General features: G+C 39.1%; 1 protein-coding gene across 2 annotated transcripts; it reads right to left on the bottom strand.

The window, feature by feature from the left end:
* Nucleotides 1-156: 156 nt before the first annotated feature.
* Nucleotides 157-27,614, bottom strand: parga (poly (ADP-ribose) glycohydrolase a). Of its 2 annotated transcripts, none has more exons than XM_085181841.1 (18): nt 27,485-27,614; nt 26,206-26,268; nt 25,396-26,061; nt 25,149-25,281; nt 22,770-22,892; nt 22,565-22,645; nt 22,118-22,192; nt 17,735-17,827; nt 16,316-16,470; nt 11,027-11,106; nt 10,871-10,931; nt 10,241-10,316; nt 7,900-8,047; nt 4,046-4,124; nt 3,845-3,953; nt 3,197-3,302; nt 1,958-2,086; nt 157-1,358 (listed from the first exon to the last, which is right to left on the bottom strand). In XM_085181841.1, the coding sequence occupies exons 2-18, from the start codon at nt 26,220-26,222 to the stop codon at nt 1,177-1,179; spliced, it is 2,313 nt and encodes a 770-aa protein (XP_085037967.1). In that variant the 5' UTR covers nt 26,223-26,268; nt 27,485-27,614; the 3' UTR covers nt 157-1,176. The 2 variants fall into 2 exon arrangements, with proteins under 2 accessions (XP_085037967.1, XP_085037966.1); XM_085181840.1 differs by having other exon boundaries at nt 25,396-26,064; nt 27,485-27,611.

The raw sequence follows: 27,614 nt of genomic DNA, 5'->3' as shown, positions 1-27,614 counted from the left end.
CCTGATGTATAGAAACTACATAATGTTACACTACAGAACGACCTCTTTAAAGAATTTCCGGTTCAATCATTGCGCCTAAATTTCACATTGTGGCGATCACTTTAGTCAGTGAACCGTGTTTATTTGAGCAGGGAAACGCAACGCAGAGCAGAGGAATACATGTCATACTTTTATTAAGAAATTTTAATAAAACGTACAACCTAAAAGCCTAAATTACAGTTCTATGCAATACTCACAGGCTTTAATGTAACCAAACCCATTAAATAGAATCCACACTGCCAATCAGAAAACACAGTAAATAATAGAAAACGTGATCCCCAAAATAAATGTTGTGTAAAAACATTAACAAAAATATTGTTCGTGCCATTTTAACTTTATTTAATCCCCCTGTATGTAGCAAATGAAGTTGTTCAGAGTAAAATGAAAGTCTAGACTGTGAGCTTAAATTTCCTGTATGTTTAATTTGAGATGATTTACATTACTAGTGATTATTTTGATTGTTGTGATCCATAGTAAAATATGCCTTAAGGACAATATGTATGTTACACTTCGGTATCAGACAGGATATAAAAGAGCAGCATATATTTGTAGAATACTTGATAAATAAATGTTACCCATGCATAGACTACAGAATGGCATCTCATTCAGGCACCTCACCATAGCCCGGGTACAGTAAGTAGAGAACACAACTCATCCAGAAAGTGTAGCAAACACAATACAAGACACGATAACCAGGGAGGATTATCATGTCCTGGATTATCAATGGTGAAATTTGTTCACAACCATGCATATGATGAATATTTGGGCATATTTGTATTTAGTGTGTAATAAAAACAAAAAAACAAACCCTCCACATTACATCTGGACTAAAGAAAGAACAGCAACCAGGATTTACTATTGCTATAAGTCTCTGAAAAAAGTCACCACATTTGGTGCCGTACTATGAGATTCCTATAATACCACCAGTGAGAAAGGCAGAAATGTGTTTTGATAGCTTGCATGTTGGGATCACAAACTTAAAGGGTGCGTGGGTGTGTGTGTCTGTGTGTGAGAGAGAGAAAGAGAGAGAGCGAGGGGAAAACAAGTGACCGTAACCACAATACTAAGGGCACACTGCCTCTTTTTCAAAGTGTGAAAGGAGAAGGGAGGTAAGATTAGGTTACAGTTGTTTTCCTGTTAATGAGAGTCTGAAGTCACAGGAGACATCCCAGAATCCTTAGCAGTGTTCAAGGTGTCGGAGGCTGCTGGGGAAGAGACTGTCTCATAGATGAATCTGTAGAGGCTGACGTCAGGTCGTGTCGTGCGACAATTCTTGCACACCTCGTTGAAGTACTGGTTTAAAAGGTCGTACAGCTGCCCTGTGAGGGTAAAAAAGGGTGGTGGAGAGAGGGGAAGAGAGGTGGAGGAGAGACAAAAGGGATGCGGTCAAGAAACATGTAAGGAAGACGGGATTTAAGAGAATAGGACCAAAAGCACAAACGAATCGTGAACGAGAGAAACACAGACACTCAAGCAGGTAGGAAAAAAAAATGAAGGTGTACTCGGGCTCATTTATAAATCAAGCGCACATACGCACTCACATACTGCAACCTCCTCCCCCCCCCCCCAGCTCCACTTTAGGAAATGGATGGCTAGAGGGGAATTTCTCTGAAAGGCTTCAATAAATGTCAACAGAAGAAAAATGAAAAGAGGGGGAGGGAAGAGGCCGGGGCCAGTTTAGGCAGTAATCCACTCTGCGGCTCAGGCTGAATGGATGGGCTGAGGAGCGGGGAGATGGCCCATATGGTAGAGTACCTTAACATACCCATGGAGTGTGTGCTGTTATTTATACACACAGTCCTGTAATGACACCAAGAAGGAAAACCTCCTTGAGGTGCAAAAGGAAAAAGTTCCTGTTTCTAATAATTCTAATGAGTGACCACAGCTTAGCCACAAACGTCTTGTGTGTGAATCTTACCAACGGTGACCCGACTCTCGGTGAGGAAAGCGTGCATTTCATGAACATCTTTCATCAGCTGAGCATCTCCAAATGTGAAATACGCCACATCTCTCCCAGCCTCTGCTGCTGCCATGAATTGAATCAGCGCTGAAAAAGAGAGAAGGCGAATTTCAAAATGAAAATTCAGGCGACAACATTCACTCCATTGGTTCCAGAATAAAACTATAAAGGTGTAATTGAGCGCTGAAAAGCACGACAGACTAAATAATTGGTCAATAAGCCAGATAACGTACAGCCTGTGGCATAAAAGAACATGAGTGGCAATTTGTATTAGTGGAGTAAATAATCCAGTGTTGGTAGAATAGCCTCGTAAACAGCATTCAGTCTCTGAGCTCTTGCAAATTAGGTTTCATGATTTTTAAATATTTAACAGAATGGTTATACAGTTCAGATTAATGACATCATTTGCAAAAGCTCTGTAATCTTTACTTCAAAATACCCGCCTAGTGTTATGTAAATACCACATCTCAAGTCAGCTCCTGGACTTTCATGTAAAATACAGTTATTAGCTTCTAAAAATACCAACTATGCTAACACTGGAGCTAATGGGCGGGGCCCCCCCGGAAGCTAATATCATCCTTGGGGACTATGTGAAGTCCAGGGGATCTATTCATAGCATGCTGCAGAGGAAATTAGCAGCTTCCGTTTTAAATCCAACTGTCCAGAAGCACAGCCTTAAAGCACTGATGTGCACAGCAAAAACAGGGTACATGCACCATGAATTTAGGCATACAGAAAACTCTGCACATCCAACACACAATTGGCCAAAAAACAACAGTAAGGGTCTCCCTGCTTATGAAGACTGATGTTGTGTAAGCCAACGGAGACCAGCATCAGCTGGATTTATGGTCGTCTTTCTCTGTAATCAATCGCCCATTTAATGGAAAACATAAATGTGTCAGATGATCTATAAAAGACTGAAAAGGGACAGGAGAGTGACCCCCTGCGAGAGCTTCTAATTGACTAGAGAGGCTTGAGAGAAACAGCATCTTGGAAATTGTCGTACACTATTAGCTACATAAATGCTGAAAGTCCTTCAGCAGGGGCTCTACTGACTGGGAGATGCCGTGATCAAGTCTGAGCTACTGATATTCACTGCAATCTTGGGAATCCAGCCTTAAAATTTTAACATAAGAAATGTGACACAGATGCTAGCCTAGTTTATAGATTTTGTTGCCATAAATCATCCAATTATACCTTTGAGCCGTGTGTCTCCACCAAAAGCTCCGCAGCCCCAGTTGCCTGTGGCCACCGCAGAGAGGTGCTTCCTGTTGGCATTATTTCGATGGAATCCGCAGTATGCCTAGAACGAAAACAAAAGAGGGAGAAGGATGTAAGAGTGGGGAAGACAAACTAACAGTACAGTCTTTTCTATGATCTCTCAGAGTCTATTAAAATTAATTAAAATCACATTAATGTATAATGTGGGGGCAAGTGTTAACCCTCAGGCTGAACCATAAGCAAATATAAAAATATGCAATAAAGCATTTACTCGACTGAGAAGAGAAAAAAGTCTGTTAACAAAGTGCATAATATATATTTTTCTTAGTCATGTGGAGAAAAAAACTGCAGTAAATTGGGAGTAATACTATTGAGAGTTATGTAGTATTTTGCAGTTGAGTGGTTTTACATATCACTTAGATTTTAGCAGCTGTACCAGACAAAATGTCAAAGCTCATGGTCGTGAACATTTGATCAAAAACAATATAACATCGGCCGTGTTCAGCACCATCGCGCTGACACCTTTAAAAAGGTACTACAAATTAGAGCAGTACTTTATAGGTTTCTTGCCACCTTTCACAAACACGTTTGGAAAAAGAACCGCTGAACTAAATCTTCCCTCACCTTATTGAGTTCTCTGGTCATCTTCTCGGGGAGAAACTGTTCCAGGAAGTGCCTGTATTTAAGAGCATCAATGGCCACAATCTCTGTACATCTTCTCTGCCAGTCATCCCTGGAAATGAAAGAAAGACTTTACATTTAAAACATCAGCACAAGTACCAACAAACACAAAAATAATCCTATGGAGAGGAGAGAAAAAATTACCTGGGTGTCTCGTCTTTGTGGATACCCACCCATTTGTAACTCTCAGCATAGCCAGAGTATTTACTGTATTGTTCAGCTCCTGCAGTATAAGACGAGGGAAATACGATATTACTCATTGCTCAGCAGTCAAAGCACACAGCAGGTTCTAAAATCAAATTTAGCGCTTTCTATGCTCCACATGAACATACAGAGTATCAGCTTATATTGAATTGTCATGAATAAAGCCCACTGATTTAATAAGTAATCTGCTATGGGGTTTTAAATGAAAAGCTTTGAGCTACAACTGGGAGAAAATATAAGAACAGAACAAGCAAAAATTAATTACTGACACACCCGTGTTTTTAAGAGATTGAGTCCTTTGTAACACCTAGGGTTATGTCCTAAGGGTTAGAATAATACACCTGTGCTTCTTTCTGAAAAGGCTGCCCCTTAAAGGCTCCATACATTAGGAATGATGTGGTTATATAACACTTTGTTGAAGAGTAGAAGTTAAACATGTGAACTAAAGTTGTATGAGCAGAGTATGAGAAAGTGTTTCTTAAGTTAATGGGCAGAAGCCACTAGAACAAAAACCAACAATTACGGATAATTTTGCAAATATTTAATAAAAATATTTTAATGTACATTTTTTTCTGCATTACATATAAAACCTTTTTTGTTTCCACAGAAATTGCGTTTTCTAGTAAGGCACTGGCTGTGCAAACAAAAGTAGCAGTTGCTTTATTTAAAGCATACTGTGCAACTGCAGGTCCAGCACTGCAATTAAAGTGCTTTCTACAACACCAGCGACTCCTAACGTCAAAGAACAGGCTGCCCATATCACTGTGTCCACCAAAATTCTTCCTCCTCTCTATTCACCTTGAGCCACTTCAGTCTGGCAACAGCCCATAATGGCATCCCGCTATGCTGACGTCCATCGGGAGATTGCATCGCAGACCTTGCCTTCCGGTGTAAAACGCCAGTGGGCATTCAAACTTAGACTTGAGTTTTGTTTTACAAGTACTCTGACATTAAAGTTCCAGATGCACTTGAAGACTTGTGCTAGGGCAGCGCTAAAGATGAAGAAATATGATCAACTTGACAAAAGAGAAAAGAGTCTAGCAAGAGAAATGGGACTTTAAGAGGAAACACAGCATTCGTGCAAGGAATACTGAAGATTTTAATGAATCTATGGCATAAGTGGCCCATTCCATTAGTGCAGCAATGACCTTAGTTGGGCTATAAATTCTTTTCTGTCCAAATGTAATAAAGTTAAGTGGAGAGGAGGAGGATGGAAGAGGGAGGGAAGCACTATGAGGGGAGGGAAAGAGGGGGACAGTGACTAACCACCTGAAGGTCACTGGGGAGAGATAGGAATTTCAAGGAAGACAACATGGCGCCACATAAAAACAGACAACGATTGGCTTGCTGACAGAATTCGTTTTTTTTTTTTTCATTGTGTTTCTTTGGTAAAGTGGTCCAGCAGCATGAACGTCATCCTATTTGTTTTTTCTACTTTTCAACCCCCCCAAATAACAAGCATATAAAGTATGCCGAGGGACATCCGACAATGCAAATGTATTTTAATTTTTTTCAGATTTGTGTCACATTACAAAAAAACTGAATCAATCAATAGCAGGCATTTTTGAGCGATTTAAGTCAAAAGATATATTCTCATGCCAAAAAGATGAATTTATCAAACAGCATAATGTCTCAAAATGATCATTTTATGAAATAAAAGCATCAAAACAGTAAAACAAAGTAAGTGTTTATATTATGTTCACTTTTTTCCACATGTCTGCATCTTAATCTGCACATACTTCTTTCTGTTGACACTGTCAAGATGTGAGGCATGGAAAAAAAAGAAAAAAAAGAAAAGGTAGGATGACCAGAATTGCAGGAGGGAGGCAAATGAGAGGAAAGAATAACCGAAACAGTGAGTTGGAGGTTGAAAAATAGAGCAATTCTGCTTGGGAGAAATGAAGGATAACCAAGCAGTCCCATCTGAATCAATGCAATGGATTTACCTTCGGACTGGAAGGAAGTATGAGGGCAAAAATAAATGGAGCCCAATAAACACAAAGAGCTCAATGAACAGGAGAAAATAACTCAGTGATGGACGAAACACCGGTTTGAACCAAAATGTAATACTAGAAAGGCATGGGAGATACATAGATGTGTCTAGTTTCTATTGGAGAAAGAGGAAAGCCAACACAATACCAAGGAATAATTGCCAAATAATAGCCTATATACCCCATGGCATGAAGATAAATTAAATGTAGAGTATTTATAGTGTGGTTACACCATATATCAGTGTCTAGTGGTTCTATATGTTTTGTAATAGTGTTTACTTTCTACTTGAAATAATCCAGTACATGTACATTACATAAGGGGACAGCTTGCATTGATACTCAAGTATTATTACACAATCAATAAATCTATCTATCGATCAATCGATCTATCCATCTATTTCATGACAATGTTTCTATGTTGCAGGATCAGTACTCTAGATTTTCCTCTCCATAACCACCTCCTCAAGCTCTGAAAGGCGGTATAGAAGGGGGACACCAACAGATGTAAGCTCTCAAGCTCGTCCTGACTCCGCCACATCCTCTCCTGGTAGGCAATACCTGTAGAAGGTGCCTGTAAGTATCTTAGTCAGATGTCTAAACCACCTCGACCATGTCCTTTGATATGTAAAGGTACTATAGCAGCTCAATACTGAGCCCCTCCTAAATGACTCCTCATCCTATCTTTAAAGGAGAGCCCTTTCGGAGGAAGCTCACTTCCCCCACTTATGTCCACAAAATTACTCTTTCAGTCACTACCTAAAGCTACTGACTTATTAGAGTAGGAATGTAGATCAACCAGTAAATTGATAGCTTTGCTGTCTCTTCACCACCACCACAGATCACACTGTACCCCACGCTGCACAGCTCCTCTACTCGAGACAGCAAGTGGAGTGAGCACTGAGTGAGCCCTCCACCCATTTCCAGCCAACAACTACTATCTCAAAATTGACTTGCCAATTATCATTCCCACCATATCACATTCAGTTGCAAACCACCCCAGTATGACCAGGAGGTCATTAGTCATTGAATTTAAAAAAAAAAAAAACCCACCTCATTCACAAAAAGCAAAGAGGTGATTCTGAGGCCCTCGAGCTAGAGACAAGCCCCTATTTGGCTATGCCTTAAAATTCTACCCATGAAAGTTTTGAAGACAACCAGTGACAAAGGGCAGACCTGGATGAGCCCAAACCCCACCAGAAACAAGCCCAACTAAGTGCCAGCAATGCATAGCATGCTTTCACTTAGCTATAGCCCAAAACAAGAGGCCAAATACACAATACTCCTGAAAAACATCCCACAGGACATCCCAGGGGAAACCGTTAGTCAAACTCCCATAAATATCCTTGAGATGATCAAGACCTTTTCCAGTGTTTGACAACCAGGTTGAAACCACACTGTTCCTTCTGAATCAGAGGTTCTAACTAATAAATGGACTCTCCGGAGGATCATCAGGCTCTCATTGTTGTTGCCCAGGTGAGCATGGAGATCCCCTGGAGGACAACAAAGTCCCCACATGGTGACTCTTACAGCGCCCTGCTCAGTGACTCCAAGAAAGCTTTTCAGCACATAAGCACAAACAAAAGTCAGGACCCATTCCCCAGGCAGAAAGAGCAGGGAGACAACCCCTTCTTATCCATCTGAAAACAACCCCAAAACATGAAATCACTTTTTCTTTAACTACAAAAAAATAATTAAAAAAATAGATTGCAGTGATCAAGTTCCCAGTAAAAATGTCATACAAATCAAAGCCTCAAGGCTTAAAAATACATATGTTTGTGTGAGAAAAAGAAAGAAACTACACACCTGTGATGATGAGGCATTCATTGTATTCAAGAGCTTCAGTAAAGAGGCGAGAGATAATGAGTTCAGGGTTGATAAGGAACCTGATTTCTTCTTGGACCAGTCCATGTCCTGTGACTCCACCACCTACAAACCTGTTTGCAAAGTCCACCTAGTGAAATACAAAAAAAAAAGAAAAAGAAAAGAAAAAAAGAAGGACATTTGTTTGGCCTCAAACTTGAAATTAACATTTATTTAAAAAATACAGATTTCTATTTGGTTTGTTGCATGACATGACATGTACGGTATGACATACTGCCCTTTGACCTATCAGTGCAAATGAGAGAATCTGTGAAATTCTGTCACTGTCACTCCTGTTATTTAAACAAATACTTCAATTAGTGTCTCATTATCTATCCTTTTGTCCACTGTGGCCATTTATATCAGATAAATCTATAAAGATCATTGCAATGATCCTTCCTGCATGGAAATAATCCAATCAGGAAACTGTAACAGAACACAACCCATGAAGTCTAAAGATGTACTTCAAATCTACAGTGCATGAATGTGTGCAGATTTTGCACATGTCTGAGTTTTGCATTTTCTAAGAGGCCTCACTATTCATTATCTATTCAGTGGTTATTCAACAAAGAGAAAAAGGAACCGGGCAATAAAAAGTCATTGATGTTCAGCAGTCTGACGACTTTATCTGCGTTTTATCCCGTTGCATCTTTTATAACTTACTAAAAGTAAAGGACTTGTCCATCTGAAATTTTTAATGTGTTTTTGACTGAACAACATATTTGAGTTATATCAAAAACTACAACCAAACCAATTTGACACCAATTCCTAGTGTCACAATCTACAGTCACAAACCCTGAGAATCAATATACAGTCGGGTAAAGAAAAGAAAAGTGCTACAGCTCTGATTCTACAGGCCTCAGCTACCATGTTAAAAATTTAAAGTTCAATACAATAAGAAAAAGACAATAGTATGGAAGGGTTGCCAAGGGAAACCCTCTTCTCTCTCTCTGCAAAGAACATGGCAGCACAGAGTAGGTTTGCCAAGTTGGATCTGAACAAACACCAAGACTTCTTGATGTCCTTTGGAGATGTTTGATGAAACCAACACAGCTTCTCAGCAGAAACACCTCAAACCATGTCCAGCACGGTAGTGGAGTGGTGAGGAGTCAGGCTTCTTTTGTAGTCACATGACCTAAATATGTTTTTCAGTCTTAAAAAACTTCAACCCAATCCAGCTAAAAAAAAAAAAATACATATATAATGTGATATAAAATGACCGAAATAACAGTCTGGACTGATATTAATGACATTTTCCACATTTCAAAATCCTCTCTGTTACCCACAAAGTTCAAGATCTACACTGAATAGAGTCCAAGAAATTAAATTTTAAAAAACAGCCCAGGGATTTGTTGAAATAAGATAAATCCATACCAATAACCGATATGTTTGTGCTTATTTCTAGGACTCATGCTTCTTTGGGGAAGTATTTTCAGTGTGGTGCTTGAGCTTCATGCCATGAAAGACCTTGTTTTTGTGGCACGCATAAGAGAACATCCCATTCAAATCACAATGCGGATATTTAAACAGCTTGTCAGGGGTGAAGGTTCTGCTCAGTGGCCCACAGCTACGTCAATCTGTGTGACAGTGGGTTTGTGTATGTTTTCTAACCAACCACTCAACTCCTCACCTTCACTGGTTTACCCCTAACCTCACCCCCCACCCTTCAATCTCACCTCCCGACAGGATGACAGCTCGCTCTGCCCTATCAAAACTCAACACACAACCAATATCCAGCCTGCTGAGGTAGCCATCAATCCGCCTACAGGACTCCAAGCTCACTGGGTCACCCCAGTGAGATGGATCCCCAACGTCATCTTTGTCTGTGTGTGCCTCCTTCTCCCTCATCCCCCACCCCAAGGTCCTTTCCTCCACCCTTGCCACTCGGAGCTACTCATGTGTATACATCAGCTGTCAACTAGAGTAAAATAAATGCGGCAGCTACACAGAAACAACAAGGGGGGTAAGAAGATGGGTGAGTCACTGCAGACAGAGATTCAATAACTTGCATTGATATGCACAAAAATCATACAACTGGTTTAAAGCTGAAGGTCATATTTTTACTTTTTAAGCAAGAAAAATAGACAGATTGACAGAATCATACTCATTAGGTGTAACCACAGTAAAAAAACTGCAGAATACTATTTGTATTTACATTAAAAGAGAATGATGCTGTTAAGAAATGCTTTTGATATTTTTAACAAGACATGGATGACATGGAAGTATTTAATTACTGAAGTCAGAGGTAAAACTGTGTGCTTAGTGTGTGGTAAAACATTCCTACCTGGAGCATTCCATATCCATGTTCCTCAATTGTCCCTTCACAAGTGATATGCAGACGTGTCAGCTGAGTCTGAGAGCTGGACAAAAAAAAGAGGGGATAAAAAAAACAACGATTACAAACACTTCAACATTCATGTGCTTGTTTAAGAAATAGTCATGCAGATAACATGTTTAAGTGGAATACACTACACTGATGTATAAAATTAATAAAAAATATAAACTACCAGCTTAACCTGAGGACTTCTCATCCATATTGGGGCCCTTTACTCTTTCAAATCCACCCTTTAAAAACACTGTCCTACTACTACTTTCATTGTAGGAATTTATATATTGGCAATTATCTGTGCACATGAGCATCAAAGAAGCTATGAGGAGTTGATGGTCACTATCCCACTCAGACAAAATCAGCACACTTCAGAGTTATTCAGGAAAGATTTAGTGAAACTTTGATAGAATTTCAGGTTTTTACTTCCTGTTAAAATAACTCCCCTACAACAATTATATGCCTTCACAGAATGCAGAATATACTATTTGTTTTGGACAGAGTATGCCATGAATCGCAAGATAATTTATTTTAAATGCACTTCATTAGTTCATTATGTTCATAAGGAACCAGAGAAGTAATTATTACCTTTCCCAGTCTGGTGGATTGTTTAGTGTTTGTCTTGTAAATGTAACAAGACCCTTGGGCGCTTAAAAATAAAGCAGACAAAAGGTTATTCAACTGAAAGACACAGGGAAGCGCAACAACTTCTACAACATTATGTTAGTTATTTTCATTACTTACTAGTCTGTGTAACTCTCCTGAAGTAACACAGCAGAGTTTTCAATTTCTCAATTTTTCTTGGTGAAGGACCTTCAAACAACCTGAAACCAAAAGAAAATGTATGTCTGAGTTAAAAACCACTTAATTTAAAACACTACATGAAAAGGTTTATACAACTTCTGAAAAAAAGGAGTAAAATGTACAGTATCTCCCCTTCAAAGTTGTGTCTGTAAGCCGTTCAGGCATATAACAGTCTAACAAATTGAATGGTCGCACTTGGCATTATGCTATCCATCCAACTATCTAGTAGACCAACGGGAGGGGATGTAGAAGTGCAAGTTGTCACAGCAACACTTCCACAGCAATGCTGAAAGCATAACCTTTCCAGAATATCTACGATGGAACATGAAGCCAAATCTAATTCAGGTCTAATTTTAGATTTTTATGGGACAAGTTCCAAAACTTTATAATAGCACCAGTATTTTTGACATTAAATAATGTGTTACATTTTAGAAGATGAGAGGCATTAATGTTTCACTCATTTATTATCTAAAGCTCACTGCACAACAGGAACATGAGTGAAGTCATGCTTTCAAACTGGCATGATGTCTCTCCTATCTACCCTCATCCTTCATACAACGGCACTGCCTGAGGCCCCGTTTCAGTTTTTCAGTTACTATTAAACTAGGGTGGAGGGATGGAGAGAGCATTGGATGGAAAGCTTAAATCACCCCCATTCTAGTACACTCCCTCCATTAAAAGCGACCTAAGCTGATGACTAACCATAGTTCAGCATCTCTTCCTCCCACCACTTTCTGCTCAGACCGGTAAAGAAATAAAAACAGTGGGAACAAATTAAATGAAAAGATCATTTGCTAAAAGCCTTACTGTGAGTAAAGAAAAAAAGCAATTTATTTAAGCTAATTTTTTCATGTCAGTTTTGGTTTTCTCTACACTATTCCTTACACAGCACCTTACTCATCCTCTGTGAACCCCTTCACCCCATCAGTTCCTTTAGTCAGTGTTAATTTGGCATAATGTATCCTGGAGGACAACATGACTATGAGAAAGTGTAAGTGAAACAAGTAAATTACAGTGGGATTTACAGTATAGCCACAAATTATACTGCACTTGAGAAAGAAGGACTACTAATTATGAAGGATTTTGTTACAAAATATACTGCAGCAATTTTCATTTAAGAACAGTAATTAGTTGGTTCTTGTCGTCTATAACCGTACCTACTGCATAAAGTGCATATGGAGACAATATTTCTGACAGTTTTGCCATAACCTGTTCAGCTATTTTCTTGCAAACAAGGTAGACCATCTCACAATGACTTAAAAACAAAAACGGGTATTTATTTCTTACTAATGAGCCTTCATTGTTGATCAAACTGTTATTGGAATTCCCTATGTCATTTTCTTCTCAAACCCAGGAAAAGACAAGCCATAAAAAGACAAGTCTTCTGCTTTCTATCCTCTTCCTTGAATCTATCCATCACTTAACAGAGGACAAATCTCGACAGTTCTGCCAAAACAGCAATCAGCAGATTGCTTGCTGCTCTGTTTGCCCAAGACAGAGCGTTAGTGTAACCGATAAGCAAAGTGACGGACACTCCCTCAATTACTGCGAGAAGGGGAGGGCCTGTAACGATCCAGGACCCATTTTAGACTGCAGCGGTTGTCTCGTCTCGTTTCCTCAGAAACACGAAGACTTTTTTTCCCCCTCTCTTGGCCTTTCCTGTATTTTGCTCTAGGCAGAAATACTGACAGTGAAGGCAGACCCAAGTGGTCTGAAACAGCCAACGCTGCAACTGAAATCAATACTTACATCATTACAGACACAGATATCGTGCCCTCAAACAGATGACACACAGATGACACTGAAAGTGCAATTATGGTTTAGATAAAATAAGGCAGCTGAAGGTTATATGGACCAAATCAAAGATAATTAGTAGGATGACAGGATTTGTAAAATAATTCTATCGAACCTTAAAGACAGAGCAGATGCATATTACTCTGAACTAGAGGAGGGAGTTATTTGCTGTATAATACTAGAACAACTAGAAATATTTAGGCAGATAGCGGGAGACTATGTAAAGCTACAGAGTGGGATCACCAAGTGCTGGGGCGCCAAGTGGTTCCCAACACTCTGCTGACTCAGTAACTACAGAGTTGCAAACCTCCACTGGCACTGACATTAGTACAAAAACTGTGCGGCATGGCATAAGTTTCCACTGTCAAGCAGCTCCTGTAGATGTGATGTGTAGGTGACCAGTACTTAGTCTATATAGTCTAAGATGCATAAATCAAGTTATATTGATATGAATGAGATGTTATTGCTGTGAATTCAAATCATATTGTGCTTTTATAAGATGATAAAGGGAATAAATATATAGACAGTATAAAAGGTGGATTCAGCCTATGGTTGCTGAAGTCCTGTTTTGAAGATCTCTGGCTCTCTTCCACATTTTCTCTTCATTTACCCTCAACTGGTCGAACCAGATGGCTGTTTTTTTCCCCCCACTGTCGCCAAGTGCTTGCTCATAGGGAATGGTCTGATTGTTTGCAGTTTTCCCTGTATTACTGTAGGGGTTTACCTGGCAATACAAAGCACCTTCAGGTGACTGTTGTGGTAATTTAGCCTTATATAAATAAAACCAAATGGAATTCGACTGAAAGATGAAATTGAGTGTTTCTGCTATTGCCTTGCGTCTGACTATGAAACCGCACACTCATTGGATAATGACTTGTGATTAACAGTCTATTAGCCAGTAAACATGTGGTTTCATAGCACAGATAAACCTCCAGTTTTGAAAAATAATATAATGAAGATTTATAAATTCAAATAAATTTTTATTCAATATGATCAAAAAAGGAGTGACTGAGGCCATAAACTCAGATCAAAAGTGTTTACAAAGGTCAGATCAGAAAGCCGCTCTTTCGTAGACTTCTACAGGACCAGAAGTCTTTTTTTCAACTACAGCTATCGCCATCTGGTGGCTTTCAGATAGAATGGAGGCTTTTAGGCACTTCTACATTGGCCACATATATGTTTCACACAGTCTACACATAAATGTTACCAACGGGTCATTCTAACCTGTTAGTAGCTAGTTGCTAGGCAATGTCATGGCATCATAGTATCAGATACAGATAAGAAACATCAGGGGTCAAAGATGTACCTGTGTGCCCATTTTGATTGTTCAACTCCTGAACATGAAAGAGTTGTTTGTGGGCAGATTTTGTGTGTTATGCTAAGATTATTCCATTTTAATAATATCCATTTTCCACCTTTGAATTTCTTTTTCTCCACAGCAAGTTCATTTATTTTCCAATTTATTTTGACAAACACCACCATGACGAGCGATGAACTAGTCACTCTGGTGAGTCAAACTGGCGCGGGAATCCATTAAACGCCTAAAATGAATACAAATGTTGATATTTGGCAGCAGTGTATCAATAAAGCAAGAGGCAGCGTATACAATAAACTGAAAAATGTATTTTGTTCCATCTGAAAATGACCAGCAATTAGAGCCCATGTAGATAGCAGGGAATGTCAAAATTCATAGCACTAAATGTTCATGTTCTGCAAAGAATATGGGAACTCATTATAAGGTATTACCGAACCAACGCCTTCAGTGTGTCAGGCAACAACCCTAAGGTATTGCAAATGTCACTAATGAGGAGAAAGGGCCTCATGGAAAGAGGGGAAAATTGAGTTGAGGTATTGTCTGGACAGTGTTCAGGATATACAGAGGCACTTACTGTCCAAACATGAAGTTAAAATAAATAAAATCTAATTAGAACTCTGTTACAAGCCATTCTCACCTATAAACAATATGTCAACTTTCTAGCCACTATAAATGGGGGAAAAATACTTATGCCTATCCGATTCAATTAGCTACCTGTTCATAGTCATCATGTCATAACTCTTCACACTCAGACAAGTTTTGCTTTTTGTAATAGTTTCTTCTGTTCTGTTATACACAAAACTTTGCTTTGCGTCATAATTCATATGTCATCCACAGTTCTTGTCCTGTTTCACATAAATTCTTCTTTCTTGTTACCAATACTCAAAACAAAACATTGGGCAGGAAAACACAACAGTAAAAATCATTTTCAATTCAGATAAACTTCTAAATACACTTCCGGAAAAACAACAGCCACTATAAACAGAAGACATGACTTAGATAAATGTAACCACATCTGTAATAGGAGACACCAGATCAATGACGTAGTAGCTCATCCAGGTCAAGATCCATCACAATTCACAGGTTACTGTTCATAAAACGAGAAACAAAATTTGGTTGAAAGCCTATTAGGCGCTCATTGAGTGCAATAAGAAGGAATAGAGAATCTTGTGAATTATGGATGAGGGATGCTTCACTGTGACATAAAATCATCGGTCCTTTAGCCGAATTAGCTTTAAAAAATTGTTTTTATTCTTTTAAGGTGGAAAATTACGTTCTCTCCATTTAGGTAGATCTTAAAAAGAAAGTAAGTACTTACTTTTTTTTTTTAAGAACAAATAAAGTGACACTTCAAGTTATGAGAAGCCAGTGACACACAGACAAGTAGACAAGTGTTCACTTTAAAACAGTCTATTATAACAATTTGTTTCCATTAGCTAACCCGGGCTTTCTTAACACACCACTGGTTCTGAGTAGGTTGTAAGAAAGAACTCCAATCTAACACTCCTACTGGGATCTCCCTCCCACGCATGGGGTATAACATGGAGAAAGATCCTCAGCCCACAGCCCCATCCTCAAATCGATAACATGATATTTGCAGTTACACCACAAACTGCAATATAACAACTAAAAACACATGACAAACCGTGGCTAAATTCATACAGAAATCAGTTCATTGTTTTTCCAACCACTGCAGCCAAGGTAAATTTCTACACTGAATGTGCAAGAAACAATATGTACAGAAAGTAAGTAAAAACAAAATAATTCATCTATTAAGGGTTTTCAAGGCAGTAGTGCCCCCTGATGGATATTAGTTTATTTTGAATGGTAGGATCATTAAAAACAGAGTCGCTCAAAACAATCACACTGAGGCAGATAGCTGAAATTTATAAGAAAAAAACCCTATTACTGATATGTATTATAGATACTGAGGGACGGATTTGATCCTCAGTTATAGGGTAGAACAGCAACAGGGTTCAATCACCTTAGACGTCCTCTGTCCTGCTCTAAATAAAGGCTTACAAAGCAACATTGTGGGCACTAAGGGGAAAACCTTTTTTTGTATTAAATACTAATAACAGCAGGCTGCTGGTGATTTCTTTTGTTTTGTGTGCTTTCACCTGTAGAAGTTGATCTCAGGATAATTGCCATACTCGGACTTGCGGGAGTTGCGTCGAGGGAATGTGCAGAAGAAGGCGTTGGCCAAAAGACAGGCTATTTGCTCCTGAGAAAGGGTCAGAGACTGATTCATCCTTGACTTAAGTAAAGGAATTGGCTGTAAATAGAGAAAAAAAAAAACAGAAAAATCAAAAAATCCAATCAGTGATTTGATGATACAATGCCAATGCTACAGTGACAAAGCAAAAAGTACGAGAAAGGATTACAGTAACAAAGACAGATGCAGAAAAAACAGTAAACACTGCCACAGTAAGTAATATGGGTTTAGTGGTGTAGGCTAAAGAGCTAATGAGGATAGATAATTAGTTTAGCAATCTAGCAAACAGAGGAGACACTGAGAGTTCCATTAGCTAAATGGGTGGTAGCAATTAAGGTCCCAGTTCTCTTGCTCTCCCCCAGGTTTGTTCAGTCAGGCACACAGGGCCCATCCATCTTCACTGATTAAGGCTAAAGAGCCTCCCAAGGCTGCCCAGTTAGCAGATCAATACCAGCTCTAATAACGCACATATAAATATTAGGCTTGACGCTTAATACTGCCAAACAAAGCTGAGAGAGTCAGAAAGCTTCATTATTCAATATCTGTAAATAATGCCCTTTAAAATGGAATCTGTAACAGAAACTCCATCCTCTAGTTAAAGTGGATAATACTTAAACCTCTGCCCCTGACTCTCAACGTAAACAGGAACTAGAGGGATTCCCCTATCCCGCAGTGCAAAGTGGGAGCTGAATTCTCTTTATTAAATTATACTGAAGACTGAAATAGATAACGTGATTACAAAAATACCAATCCTGTAATTCTCAGATAGCTAAAATTGATGACAGAAGAGGGAAACAAGGACAAATGGACATGACATTTAAAAGGGCTCTGACATGGATCTCCATGTAATGTGAACTGCAAAAAGGCCTTCTGGGGTTCAAAGCGGCCAATTTCAAACCCGCACTACCAATGTGTCTTGCTTGGAACAGGAATACTTGTGGAAATCTAAAGCGATAGACTGCATTTTGAAATTCAGAAGTCCCAACTTAGTGCACCGAATTCACAAAAAGTAAGTGGAGTTTCCTAAGTGCAAAAGCATAGCACATGAAATGGATGGCAGAACATGGACCTCTCCTCTCCCAGTCCTCTTTTCTAATGAAGCAGTTCCTGATATGGACCAAAGAGTTGGATTCATTAGCTGCGAGTTGTAACTCATAAGTTGATGCACCATCTAACCCGTCCTGCTAACTTACCACACTTTTATTCGTCTTCCTGCATACCTCAAACACTGCTACTTTCACTAGTAACGCCTCACCTTTACACATTTCCAAAGCCCTTAAAAATAGATAATTTGGTATAAATACAGACAACAATCAATACCTACCATTGTGCACAGCCGAGGAGCTTTAAGTGCAAGATCAACCATAGCAGGTAGTACGGTATCAAACAGTTGCTGTACCTCACAATGCTCAAGACACTGAAAAGACAAAAAAAATACATGTAAGCTTAAGTATTGATAAATGAGATATGTGTCGAGCTGACTGCCTACTTAGGCAGTCAGTTACTCGGAGCCAGCAGTCAGAGTGACTGATTATATGTAAGTTGACATATTGTTTTGTCACACCACAGATTTCTCTTAACAAATGGAGAAAAAAACCCAAACTTTTTGTTATTTATTTAAGAATCAAACCAGTGCTTGTTTTTGTGCTTTACATTTTCTGCTCATTGACTTGAGCATGATTTTTGACTTGTTTTTGTCTAAACAAAAAACAAAATCTGTCTTTTTTTATGTATAAGTACAAGCTAAGAAGCTACGTCTTCATTTCTTGCACTTTAAAAACTTTCAACAAATATACTGGAACAACTCATTCATGTAATAAATATGAGTTTTAACATCAATCCATCCATTTTCTTCCCCTTATCTAGTTCAGTGTCCAGAGGGGCTGGAGCTTATCATAACTGCCCAAGTGTGAGAGACAGGATACATCGTAGCCCGGTCGCCAGTCTGTCACAGAGCTAACAAGGACAGACAACCATACACATGTGAATTCATGCACAGGGCTAATTAAGGCTCAAATTAACCTAAACCCACATATGTCACACATTGTTGATGCGTGTTGAATTTTATAAATAAAAGAAAATAAATTTTCCACGCATTGCTTTCCTCATTGAATATTAACAAAAGAAATGATGCACAGGTTTCATGCAATTAAAAAAGAGCCATAAATTATTCCTTGTTTTGTGCATTTGTTGTTCATTTTCCCTCAATTTTAAATGTGCCATTTTTTAAGGTTTAGTATTGTTTTCTTAAGCCCAGGACCCAGGATGTAACTGAAAATCTGAGGATGATGATGGTCTAAAAACAGCTTTACAGCAAATCAGAGGTCATACACCCTACACCAGTAAGCAATATCTACGCAATTTTCTCTCATATCCAACAATAAAAACTCAAGTTTCAGTTTATTGTTGTTATAGGATGAACTCCCACTACTCAGATATCAATAATACTTAAACTTCAACGGTGAAAAAAACCCACAGAAACAGAAATGCTGCAGAGGTGTTCACTACACAGAACCCTTTTCCAAAGAAACTACCATCAATCTAGGAATGAGCTCGCCACAGCTGAGGCATCCATACTTCAGCTTGAAGCTTACCTCAGCATCCATCTGCAATTCCCCCTAAAATAAACACCCAGTTATTCCATCATACGCCCCAGATTTACAACGCAATCATTTATGAGTGTATTGGCTTCGAATGTCACTGTCATCAATCACATGCCTTATTCTATCAAGGTAAGCAGGGGAGCTTGTGCTGATTAAATGGATCTTCTGGGAGCAAATGCAAATGACCAATTGTGGAGAGAGTGGCAGGGTGGCTTGATTTTCCACAGGAAGTCTTTGGTGGTTGATTTGGCCAGGGGCATTTATATGGCTGCAGAGCAGGTCTGACTAAATGCTGTCAGGAGTAATGAGCTGGCAGACATCATAAAGCGCTCCTGTGGGACTAATAGATGGTAGCTGGTGATGCGGCAGGATGAGGGCAGAAAGACAACCCACCCCCCCTTTCCACAGCTAGAGCAGCTCACCACAAGGTTAGGGTGGACACACAAACTATACATTTCACATCCATAAATATGACAGACCGAGTTTCATCAGGGCAGTCAGGATTTAGTGCTTCATAGCATAGTGATCGATTAGACATTGATCTTCCATACATTCTAGTCTTTACAAGTCATTTTAATTTTCTGGTAGCTCAACCTTCACAACTCTTGATTTGACTATTTAATTTACAGTTCTTCTAAGGGTGTTTCCCCAATACATTTAGTGTCAAACCCTGACATTTCAAGGCATTTTTAACAGTGAGAGAGACGGAAGCAAACAAGCAAGCAACAGGGCACAAAAATGAGAGGAACAGCCTTGTTGTCTTGCTGCTATATATATGTCTGTGTACTGAAACATCACCTGTACTGTACTCCTGGACTGGGTTTGTGCTTAGCCCTCAGACATTTGTCAGAAAATGACACAGTGACAGTTTCATTCGGCAGAGGAGAAACACTAAGACAATTTACAGACAAGCCCTAATTTGGAAACCTCTTCTTTTTTTTTTTTTACCTTATGGCTATTACATGCTGAGCGGACTGTCAGTCACAGGCCCAGGGGCAACGTATCCCTTCACTATTTTACCTCAGTGATACAAGATGTTGCACCACTTATAATTAGGTTGTATTGGCTTAGAAGTTCAGTGGTTAGCATTCATAATGACCACAAAAAATAAATATGACACTGAAAACTGTTATATCAATCAGCTGGTTTGGCCACTGTTATAGAATGGCTGACCGTGTGTTTCTTCACAACATTAGAGTGTGCATAACAAATAAATCGCTTTGCATGAAACTGGTCTGTCGTAGAAAGACAGCTGTTAATCATTTCTGCTTAAGTGTTGTCATGAAGGTCTGAATGCTTGATACTAGTCACAGCCAGCAGGTGTGCTGTACCTACGTCTTTCTATTCAAGAATATTCAGTGGGTGGATTCATCACTTGGCCAACTGTTGCTTATGTCAGCGGTCCCCAACAACCAGGCCACGGACCGGAGTCGTTTGGTATCGGGCTGGAACCAGTCCGTGAGTCGTTTGGTACTGGGCCAGGAACCAGTCCGTGAGTCGTTTGGTTGGTGGGCTGCGAAAGTTGAGGCTCGGGTGTGAAATTTATGGTTTTCAGGGTTTTTATTGTTATTTTTTAAACGTTTTTATCGTTAACTCTGTTTCCCTGGGTCTTTTCCCATGTGTTATAAATAAATCTTCCTCTTTTTTTGGGTACCAGCACTGGTTTTATTTTGTTGTATTTATCCATGACACCTTAAAGGCCGGTCTGTGAAAATATTGTCGGAGATAAACCGGTCCGTGGCGCAAAAAGGGTTGGGGACCTCTGGCTTATGTAATCAAATTCTGGTTTTTACTGTATCATTTAAACACTGGTTCGTCCTTCTCTAGTGAGCGCCGCTTGCCTTTATAAAATGTCTTTGGAACATAAAAATGACAAAAGTGGGGGAATTGCTGGCGAGCAGGCAGTTGGAGTTGCTGATGAAATTGCTTCCGGGAAGAGCAACTTACTGCCTGGCCTTACTTAGCATCCTTACAGACTTAATGGAGGCTTTTAATTAAATTGGATTAAGCTATAAAAAGGCTTAGACAGCTATTGATCTGCCAAGCTTTCTGGCTTACTAAGAAAATATTTCAGAGAGAAGCAAAAAAACAATTCTGAATGGGATAAATTTAGCTGAGTAATCCACGATGAGAGGGAACAAGCATTAGGTTTAAATAACAATTTGGCTGGACTGTGCCGGATATCACAAGCACTCACTTAATTCTGAACACTGCATTGTTATAACGATTCTGTTCCTAATTGATATACCCAGGAAGAATTAAAGAATAAAACAAATGCTTCTAAATGCTAAACGTAGCTATAAAATTAGGCTTCAAATTGAATTTGCTTTGCCATCTATCTTTAGGCTCTTTTGGGTGGTGGTGTAGTTAAAATATAAAGTTTTAGCCTGTGCAGTAGATTAATAAGTAATAAAGATCATACTTTATCTACAGTCTCTAAGGAGAGAAACTCTGTAAAAGGGCTGACACTTTAAAAAGTTATCTTGTAAAATTGAATGACAAGAAATCATTGTCCCATGTCTAAAAATGTTATCCTCATAACACGTGTGCAATTATAGCCCCTAACTGTCTGAAAAGAGGATAAGAAGTGTTTAAAAGGATAAAGAGGAAGACAATAAAAAAGAAGACATTCCCCTGGTTCACCTGAAACAGCTGGTGCTGCTATGCTCTGTGCTCATCTGTCCTAAATGTGCTCCCGGGAGACTCACAGGTATCGTGAGGGGATGACACACACTAATGGGCTTACAGTCAAACAAAGACAAGCAGATTCCCTTTGCAATAACAACTTTACTTTACTATCAGCTTTAGATTCATTCTTCATTAGACTAACATTTAACCAGATAATCATGGTGACTTAAATTTTGCTGGGACTTACAAGTCTACAAGGCTCAATCAGATTCAAATAAATCTTTATAAGTTTTTTTTTCATGGTAAAGATCTTATAAAAGGATTCCTAGGTCTGCCATGTTCAGCAAACATGTCTGTACAGGACAAGTTGTTGGAATTAAAACATTTTCAGTAGTCCATTAGGAAGTTGTGCTAATATTATGTCTTTTCTTTTGTACAAGACAAGCCCATAAACATCAGGTAACAGAACATCATACCTCTGTACAAAGAAGGTTCAGGGCAGTGAAGTCCCATTTCTTTGCATGGGCTGTGTTATACCTAAGGATTGCATCCTGAAGAGAAGAAGAATGAGAAGTTAGAAGTCAGACTGAAAATGTAACATTTGCGCACAAAAGTACAAATCTGGTTTTATAAATGGTGTAAAATACAACTGATGCAAACTCTGCCACCATGTGGTTGCTTATGGAATATGATTTGTATCTTTGCCATTGCTTTCACAATATAATTGGAAACAAATATGCCCAGAAATTCTTCAATATTGTGTAAACCACTTAAAGCCTACTGTGGTCATTTGTTTGGCAACTCTGGCAACACGAATTTTTTCCGCTTTTTGAAACAGTTCACTGGAGTGTAAGCGTTTCAGGGTTTCAACTGCTTGGTTTCCATATTTTAGATTTGACTAACCAGTCTCTCTGATCTCTTACCCTCACATCCAGACAACTTTTGAACCCCCTCTGCAAAGCAGTGCGGATCAGGTCCCATCGACTTTGGACGCCATTTCCATCCTACACAACATAAAAAAAAATTTAACAAATACAAACTTTTCTTACGTCAGTGTTCTTGCAGTAACTAACTTTATTGTACTGAAATGGCGTGTCTGGATGGAGGGATGCTATACAACTATTATACCTCGGTCTCCATAGGAAACAGATTCTTCTCAGAGCAGGGCATCTTCACTGACAAATCATCCCATGCATCCTTGAACTTGGTAGGGTATGGGACAGGGACTTCTCCCTCCCTGAGGAGATCTGTCTGTAACAGGGAAATAAAAATGCAAGGGGAAAACATGTTCTTTACAGGTTACTGTTGTTTTTAGAGAAATTATGATGAAATTAACTGTTTTCCCTTTGCTCATTAAAAGAATGTCTTTTGGTTTAGCTTTAAAAGCCCCAGAAAGTTAGAGCACAGCTTGGTAGATAAAATTTCTATATAGGCTTATCTTGTATAAGGCTTTTTTATTGCCTCACACTAAAGGTAAATGCATAGAAAATAAAAAATACAAGCATTACATATTTTCAAGTCATACATTTCTTTGATGCATAATAAACTAAAAGACAACCAGTTTTCAGTGTACACATTAGATCTAATTAAAACATTAATTACAAATACATTTTCATTCTTGGAATTTAGTGATTGGCAGCATCTAGTTTTTGTGGCAGTGTTTGGTGATGGTAAGAGCAAGTTGTAGCGGTAAAGCAGCACTGACTATGTCCCTGTGGGGACGAGCAGTGGAGGATAGTCTGATAGGACTGCTACTGACAAGAGCCCCTCGGGGGATCATGGAGGACGGCTTCACTCGGCCCAGCACTGTCTCTCTCATTCTCATTCACCCTGTCTGCATCTCAAGAGCCATTCTTTACATCATCTTTGCCAATCCTCCCAGTCTTATTTTCTCTTATATAAACACATTTCATCAAGCGATGATACACATTCACCAGACACTTTATTAGGTACACCTTGCTAGTACTGAGTTGGACCTCCTTTTGCCTTCCAAATTGCTTTAATTACTGTAGCATTGATTCAACAAGGTGCTGGAAATATTCCTCAAACATTGTGGTCCATGTTGATATAATAGCATCACACAGTTGCTGCAGATTTGTCGGCTGTACAGCCATGATCCAAATCTCCTGTTCCACCACATCTCAAAGGTGCTCTGTTGAACTGAGATCTGGTGACTGTGGAGTTCATTTGAGTACAATGAACTCATTGTGATGTTCAAGAAATCAGTTTGAGATTATCTGAGCTTTATGACACATTGATGCATGATGCATTATCCTGCTGGAAACAGAAAGATGATAACCTGTGCACTGTGATCATTCAGAGATAGATAAACTTAGTCAGCAACAACACTCAGGTAGGCTGTCATGTTGAAACAATCCTCAGCTGGTACCAAAGTGTGCCTAGAAAATATCCCATAGACTATTACAACCACCACCAGCCTGGACAGTTAATACAAGGAAGGATGGAGCCAGGTTTTCATGCAGTTTAATTCAACTTCTGAATCTACCATCAGAATGTCACAGTACAAATCAACACTCGTCAGACCAGGCAACGTCTTTCCAATCTTCTATTGGATCATTTTAGTGATGTTAACTGTAGCCTCAGTTTCTTGTTCTTAGCTGACAGGAGTTGCACTTAGTGTGGTCTGTTGCTGCCGTAGCCCGTCTGCTTCATGGTTCAACATGTTGTGCATTCAGAGCTGCTCTTCTGCATACTTTGTCTGTAACAACTGGTTATGTGAGTTACTGTTGGCTTCCTATGAGACTGAAGAACTCTGGGCATTTAACTCTGACATGCCATTATTAGCCAGAGAACCGCCATTCACTGAATATTTTCTCTTTTTCACATTATTCTCTGTAAAACCCAGAGATGCCTGTGTAGGAAAATCCCAGTAGATAAGCATAAGTATTAAAAGACTGAAAGAGTGAGACAGTAACAAAGGAAGACGTTCCCCTGGTTCACCTGAAACAGCTGGTGCTGCTATGCTCTGTGCTCATCTGTCCTAAACGTGCTCTCGAGAGACCCCCAGGTATCGGTGAGGGGATGACACACACTAATAGGCTTACAGCCAAACAAAGAAATGCAGATTCCTTTTGCAATAACAACCTTAGTTTACTATCAGCTTCAGCATCATCCTTTATTAGAATAACATTTGAACAGATAATTATGGTGAGTTCAACAAAATCTGCCTCATAGGTTAACAAGGCTCGGTAGTCAGCAATGTGATTTAAATAAATTGCTTTATTTCTTTAGGAGTCTTTTTTTTTTTTTTCAAAGTAATACTTTTGAATTACAAATATTAAAGCATGTTGGATGGAAAACATTTTTTAAATTACCCATAGCCTGAAATACACAGAGCAGCCATCAACATTCATGCCACGTTCAAATTCACTTAAATAACCTTTCTTCCCATTCTGAGGCTTAGTTTGAACTTCAGCAGGTCATCATGAACATATCTGTATTAGCAAATACAAAGATCCACAAAAGAAGAAGTGGCTGTTGACTCACCCTGACTGTGACAGTGTGATGAGGTGCTGATTTCAGGTGGGACAGAGGAGGGGCACACTGGGGTAGTCTGTTCAGCTCATCTATGGGCGTCCCCTGCCATTTTGTCTCAATGTTATGTGATGGGCATGAAACACTATACAGAAAAAAGGCAGAACAGGTAAGCAGACAGCAGATTAACTAAAGGACATTATGAATATAATGGCACTAGGGCACAAAAAAAAGTTGTAGTGAAAATCTTTCCAAGGACCTTTGCAAAATTGCATCTGGCTGGCTTTCAATTAAGTCCTGGCTCATATTAGATGACCCACTGTGGTCTGCTATTTCAGCATCCTCGGATCCGATTGCAGGAAGATGTTCTCTTTCTTTGGTTGAACTTCCTGGATCAGAGTCTTTAGTCTGCTGAGATTCCATTACCTGAGCCTTTGCAAAGGCAGAGTGCTCTGCACAAAAACCTCCATCACAATCCTGGTCTGCAGAGTTGTTGAACATGGTTTTACAGACTGGACTATCAGGACTGAGCATCTCCACATCAATGGGGGTACACACTGGGTTTTTGGAACTAAAACTAAGACAGGGATGGAGTTTTGTATTGGTAGTGTGTGCAGCAACACAGGTTGTCTTAGAGGGGTGAGGACCTGGTGAACTGGGCCTCTTAGATTTCTGCCCATTAGAACACTGTGTTGGAGCTGTGTTACTTTTGCTGCATGTGAGCACAGCTTCATCCGTGTCACCTGCAGACGTACAGTCCATCAAATTCTGGGAAGACACATCATCATGCGTGTTCTCTGTTTGTGAACTGTATCCTGTAGCGTCAGACGTTAGTGGTTCAAAACAGATTTCATCTCTTTCATCTGTGATGTTAGTTTTTGGAGCATCATTCTTTACATCTTCTTGATTAACCTCAACATTTAAACTGCTGCAAAAAAGAAAGAAAATAAAACATATAAAATATACTTATATCATAATCACACATTTTCCATCAATATGTTCTTTAATTAGCAGTACATTGGAAATTAATCATGCAAGACCAAGCAAACTGTTAACTTGGATACTTTACCTCGTTTGAGAATCCATAACTTCATCCACGTTTAACACGTCATACAAGACTAATCAGAACCAGCTGTATTAGAGAGAAAGAAAGTAAATATGCTGGCACAGTAAGAAAAGGCAGTTTATATACACTCATCATTGGCATGTAAGGGTAATTTGAGGCTTTTAATGGTTTCTTTGAACTTTTCCAGGGTGGCATGATTGTGCAACAAGATAATCACTTCAAACAACTGTACATAAGTACAAGTTATGCGGCTGTGTGTTTTCCAGCATCTGGAAATATACCCAAAGTTTTAGAGAGGAACTGGTAAGGATGTTGTTCAGTGATAACCCTGAAACTACAAAGGCTAAGCCTCCCGTGAAGTGTCGACTACTGGAACGCCAGCATCAATGTCCACATTGACAATGTCCACATTGACAATGTCCACATTGACAATGTCCACATTGACAATGTCCACATTGACAATGTCCACATTGACAATGTCCACATTGACAATGCCATGGACTGGAGGAGTATCTCCATATACTTCAACTTCATCTCAAATCAATAGCTAACTAAAAAAATAATGTGTTTATATATTTGAGCTTGTATATATATACTTTTGACCAGGTGTGGATTAGAAAAAAACAAATTCACTTCATTTTTTGCACCCACTTCTTGTATTTTAAAGCGATTACAGATTTATGTTGTACAGTAGTTAAAAGAATTGTTCAAAGAAATCCTTACAAACCAGAAATAAACATGGCATCCAGCCTTCGTAAGCAACAACATACAAACAATAGAAATACACTGGTCTTGGTATGTATAACTGGACTTCTAATACAGTGAAATACAAACTTTGTTTATTCCTAGTACCGGGTGGAAGCTACAGTAAGACCTAAATAGGTGTTTTGGTCCACTTATTACATTCTGTGACTTCAGCGAAGATGGTCGTAGGTAGATGTTCACAGTAAGTTACAGATTCAGTTCATTTTACCTGTATATATGTGCATTAATTACAGACAAAGACGGCACACCGCGAAAAAAACGCACAACTGACAGCTCCAACAAAGCTACGACGAGCTGGCCAAGCATATTTTCTTCATTTGACACGTCACTTTCACGCTAAAACGACAGATTTTTCTTTATCTTACTACCCTGAGCGCACTGCAAAAACACAGCATCTTTAGCTAACTTAGCTTTGATTGGCTATAAATGCTGAAGGTTAGCCTCGATTACTGTAGCTCGAATTAACCTATATAAGCTAACAGTGCGGTTGTCATTCAAATAAAGAAACGTAACTTACAAGCTTGTTCCTTGTTCAAGGCTTTTAAATATAAACTATTTTTCTCCACATTATTCACTTTCACTTCGAGATGCTTATTCTTCTTCTTGTGCCTTTAAGGGCGGATAGCACACCAACTTACAAGTGCATT

Source organism: Neolamprologus multifasciatus, chromosome 13, assembly GCF_963576455.1.
Source record: "Neolamprologus multifasciatus chromosome 13, fNeoMul1.2, whole genome shotgun sequence".
In the NCBI taxonomy this organism is placed as follows: Eukaryota; Metazoa; Chordata; class Actinopteri; order Cichliformes; family Cichlidae; genus Neolamprologus; species Neolamprologus multifasciatus.
Note: the sequence above shows the minus strand (reverse complement) of the source record. Positions and strands in the feature narration are given on the sequence as shown.

Excerpts from the sequence above, each read along its gene's own strand:
- parga (XM_085181840.1), bottom strand. Across the intron at positions 16,471-17,734 it reads CTCCTCGGCTGTGCACAATG|CCAATTCCTTTACTTAAGTC; the intron begins GTAGGTATTGAT and ends CTCTATTTACAG. Across the intron at positions 10,932-11,026 it reads CAGGAGAGTTACACAGACTA|CGCCCAAGGGTCTTGTTACA; the intron begins GTAAGTAATGAA and ends TTTATTTTTAAG.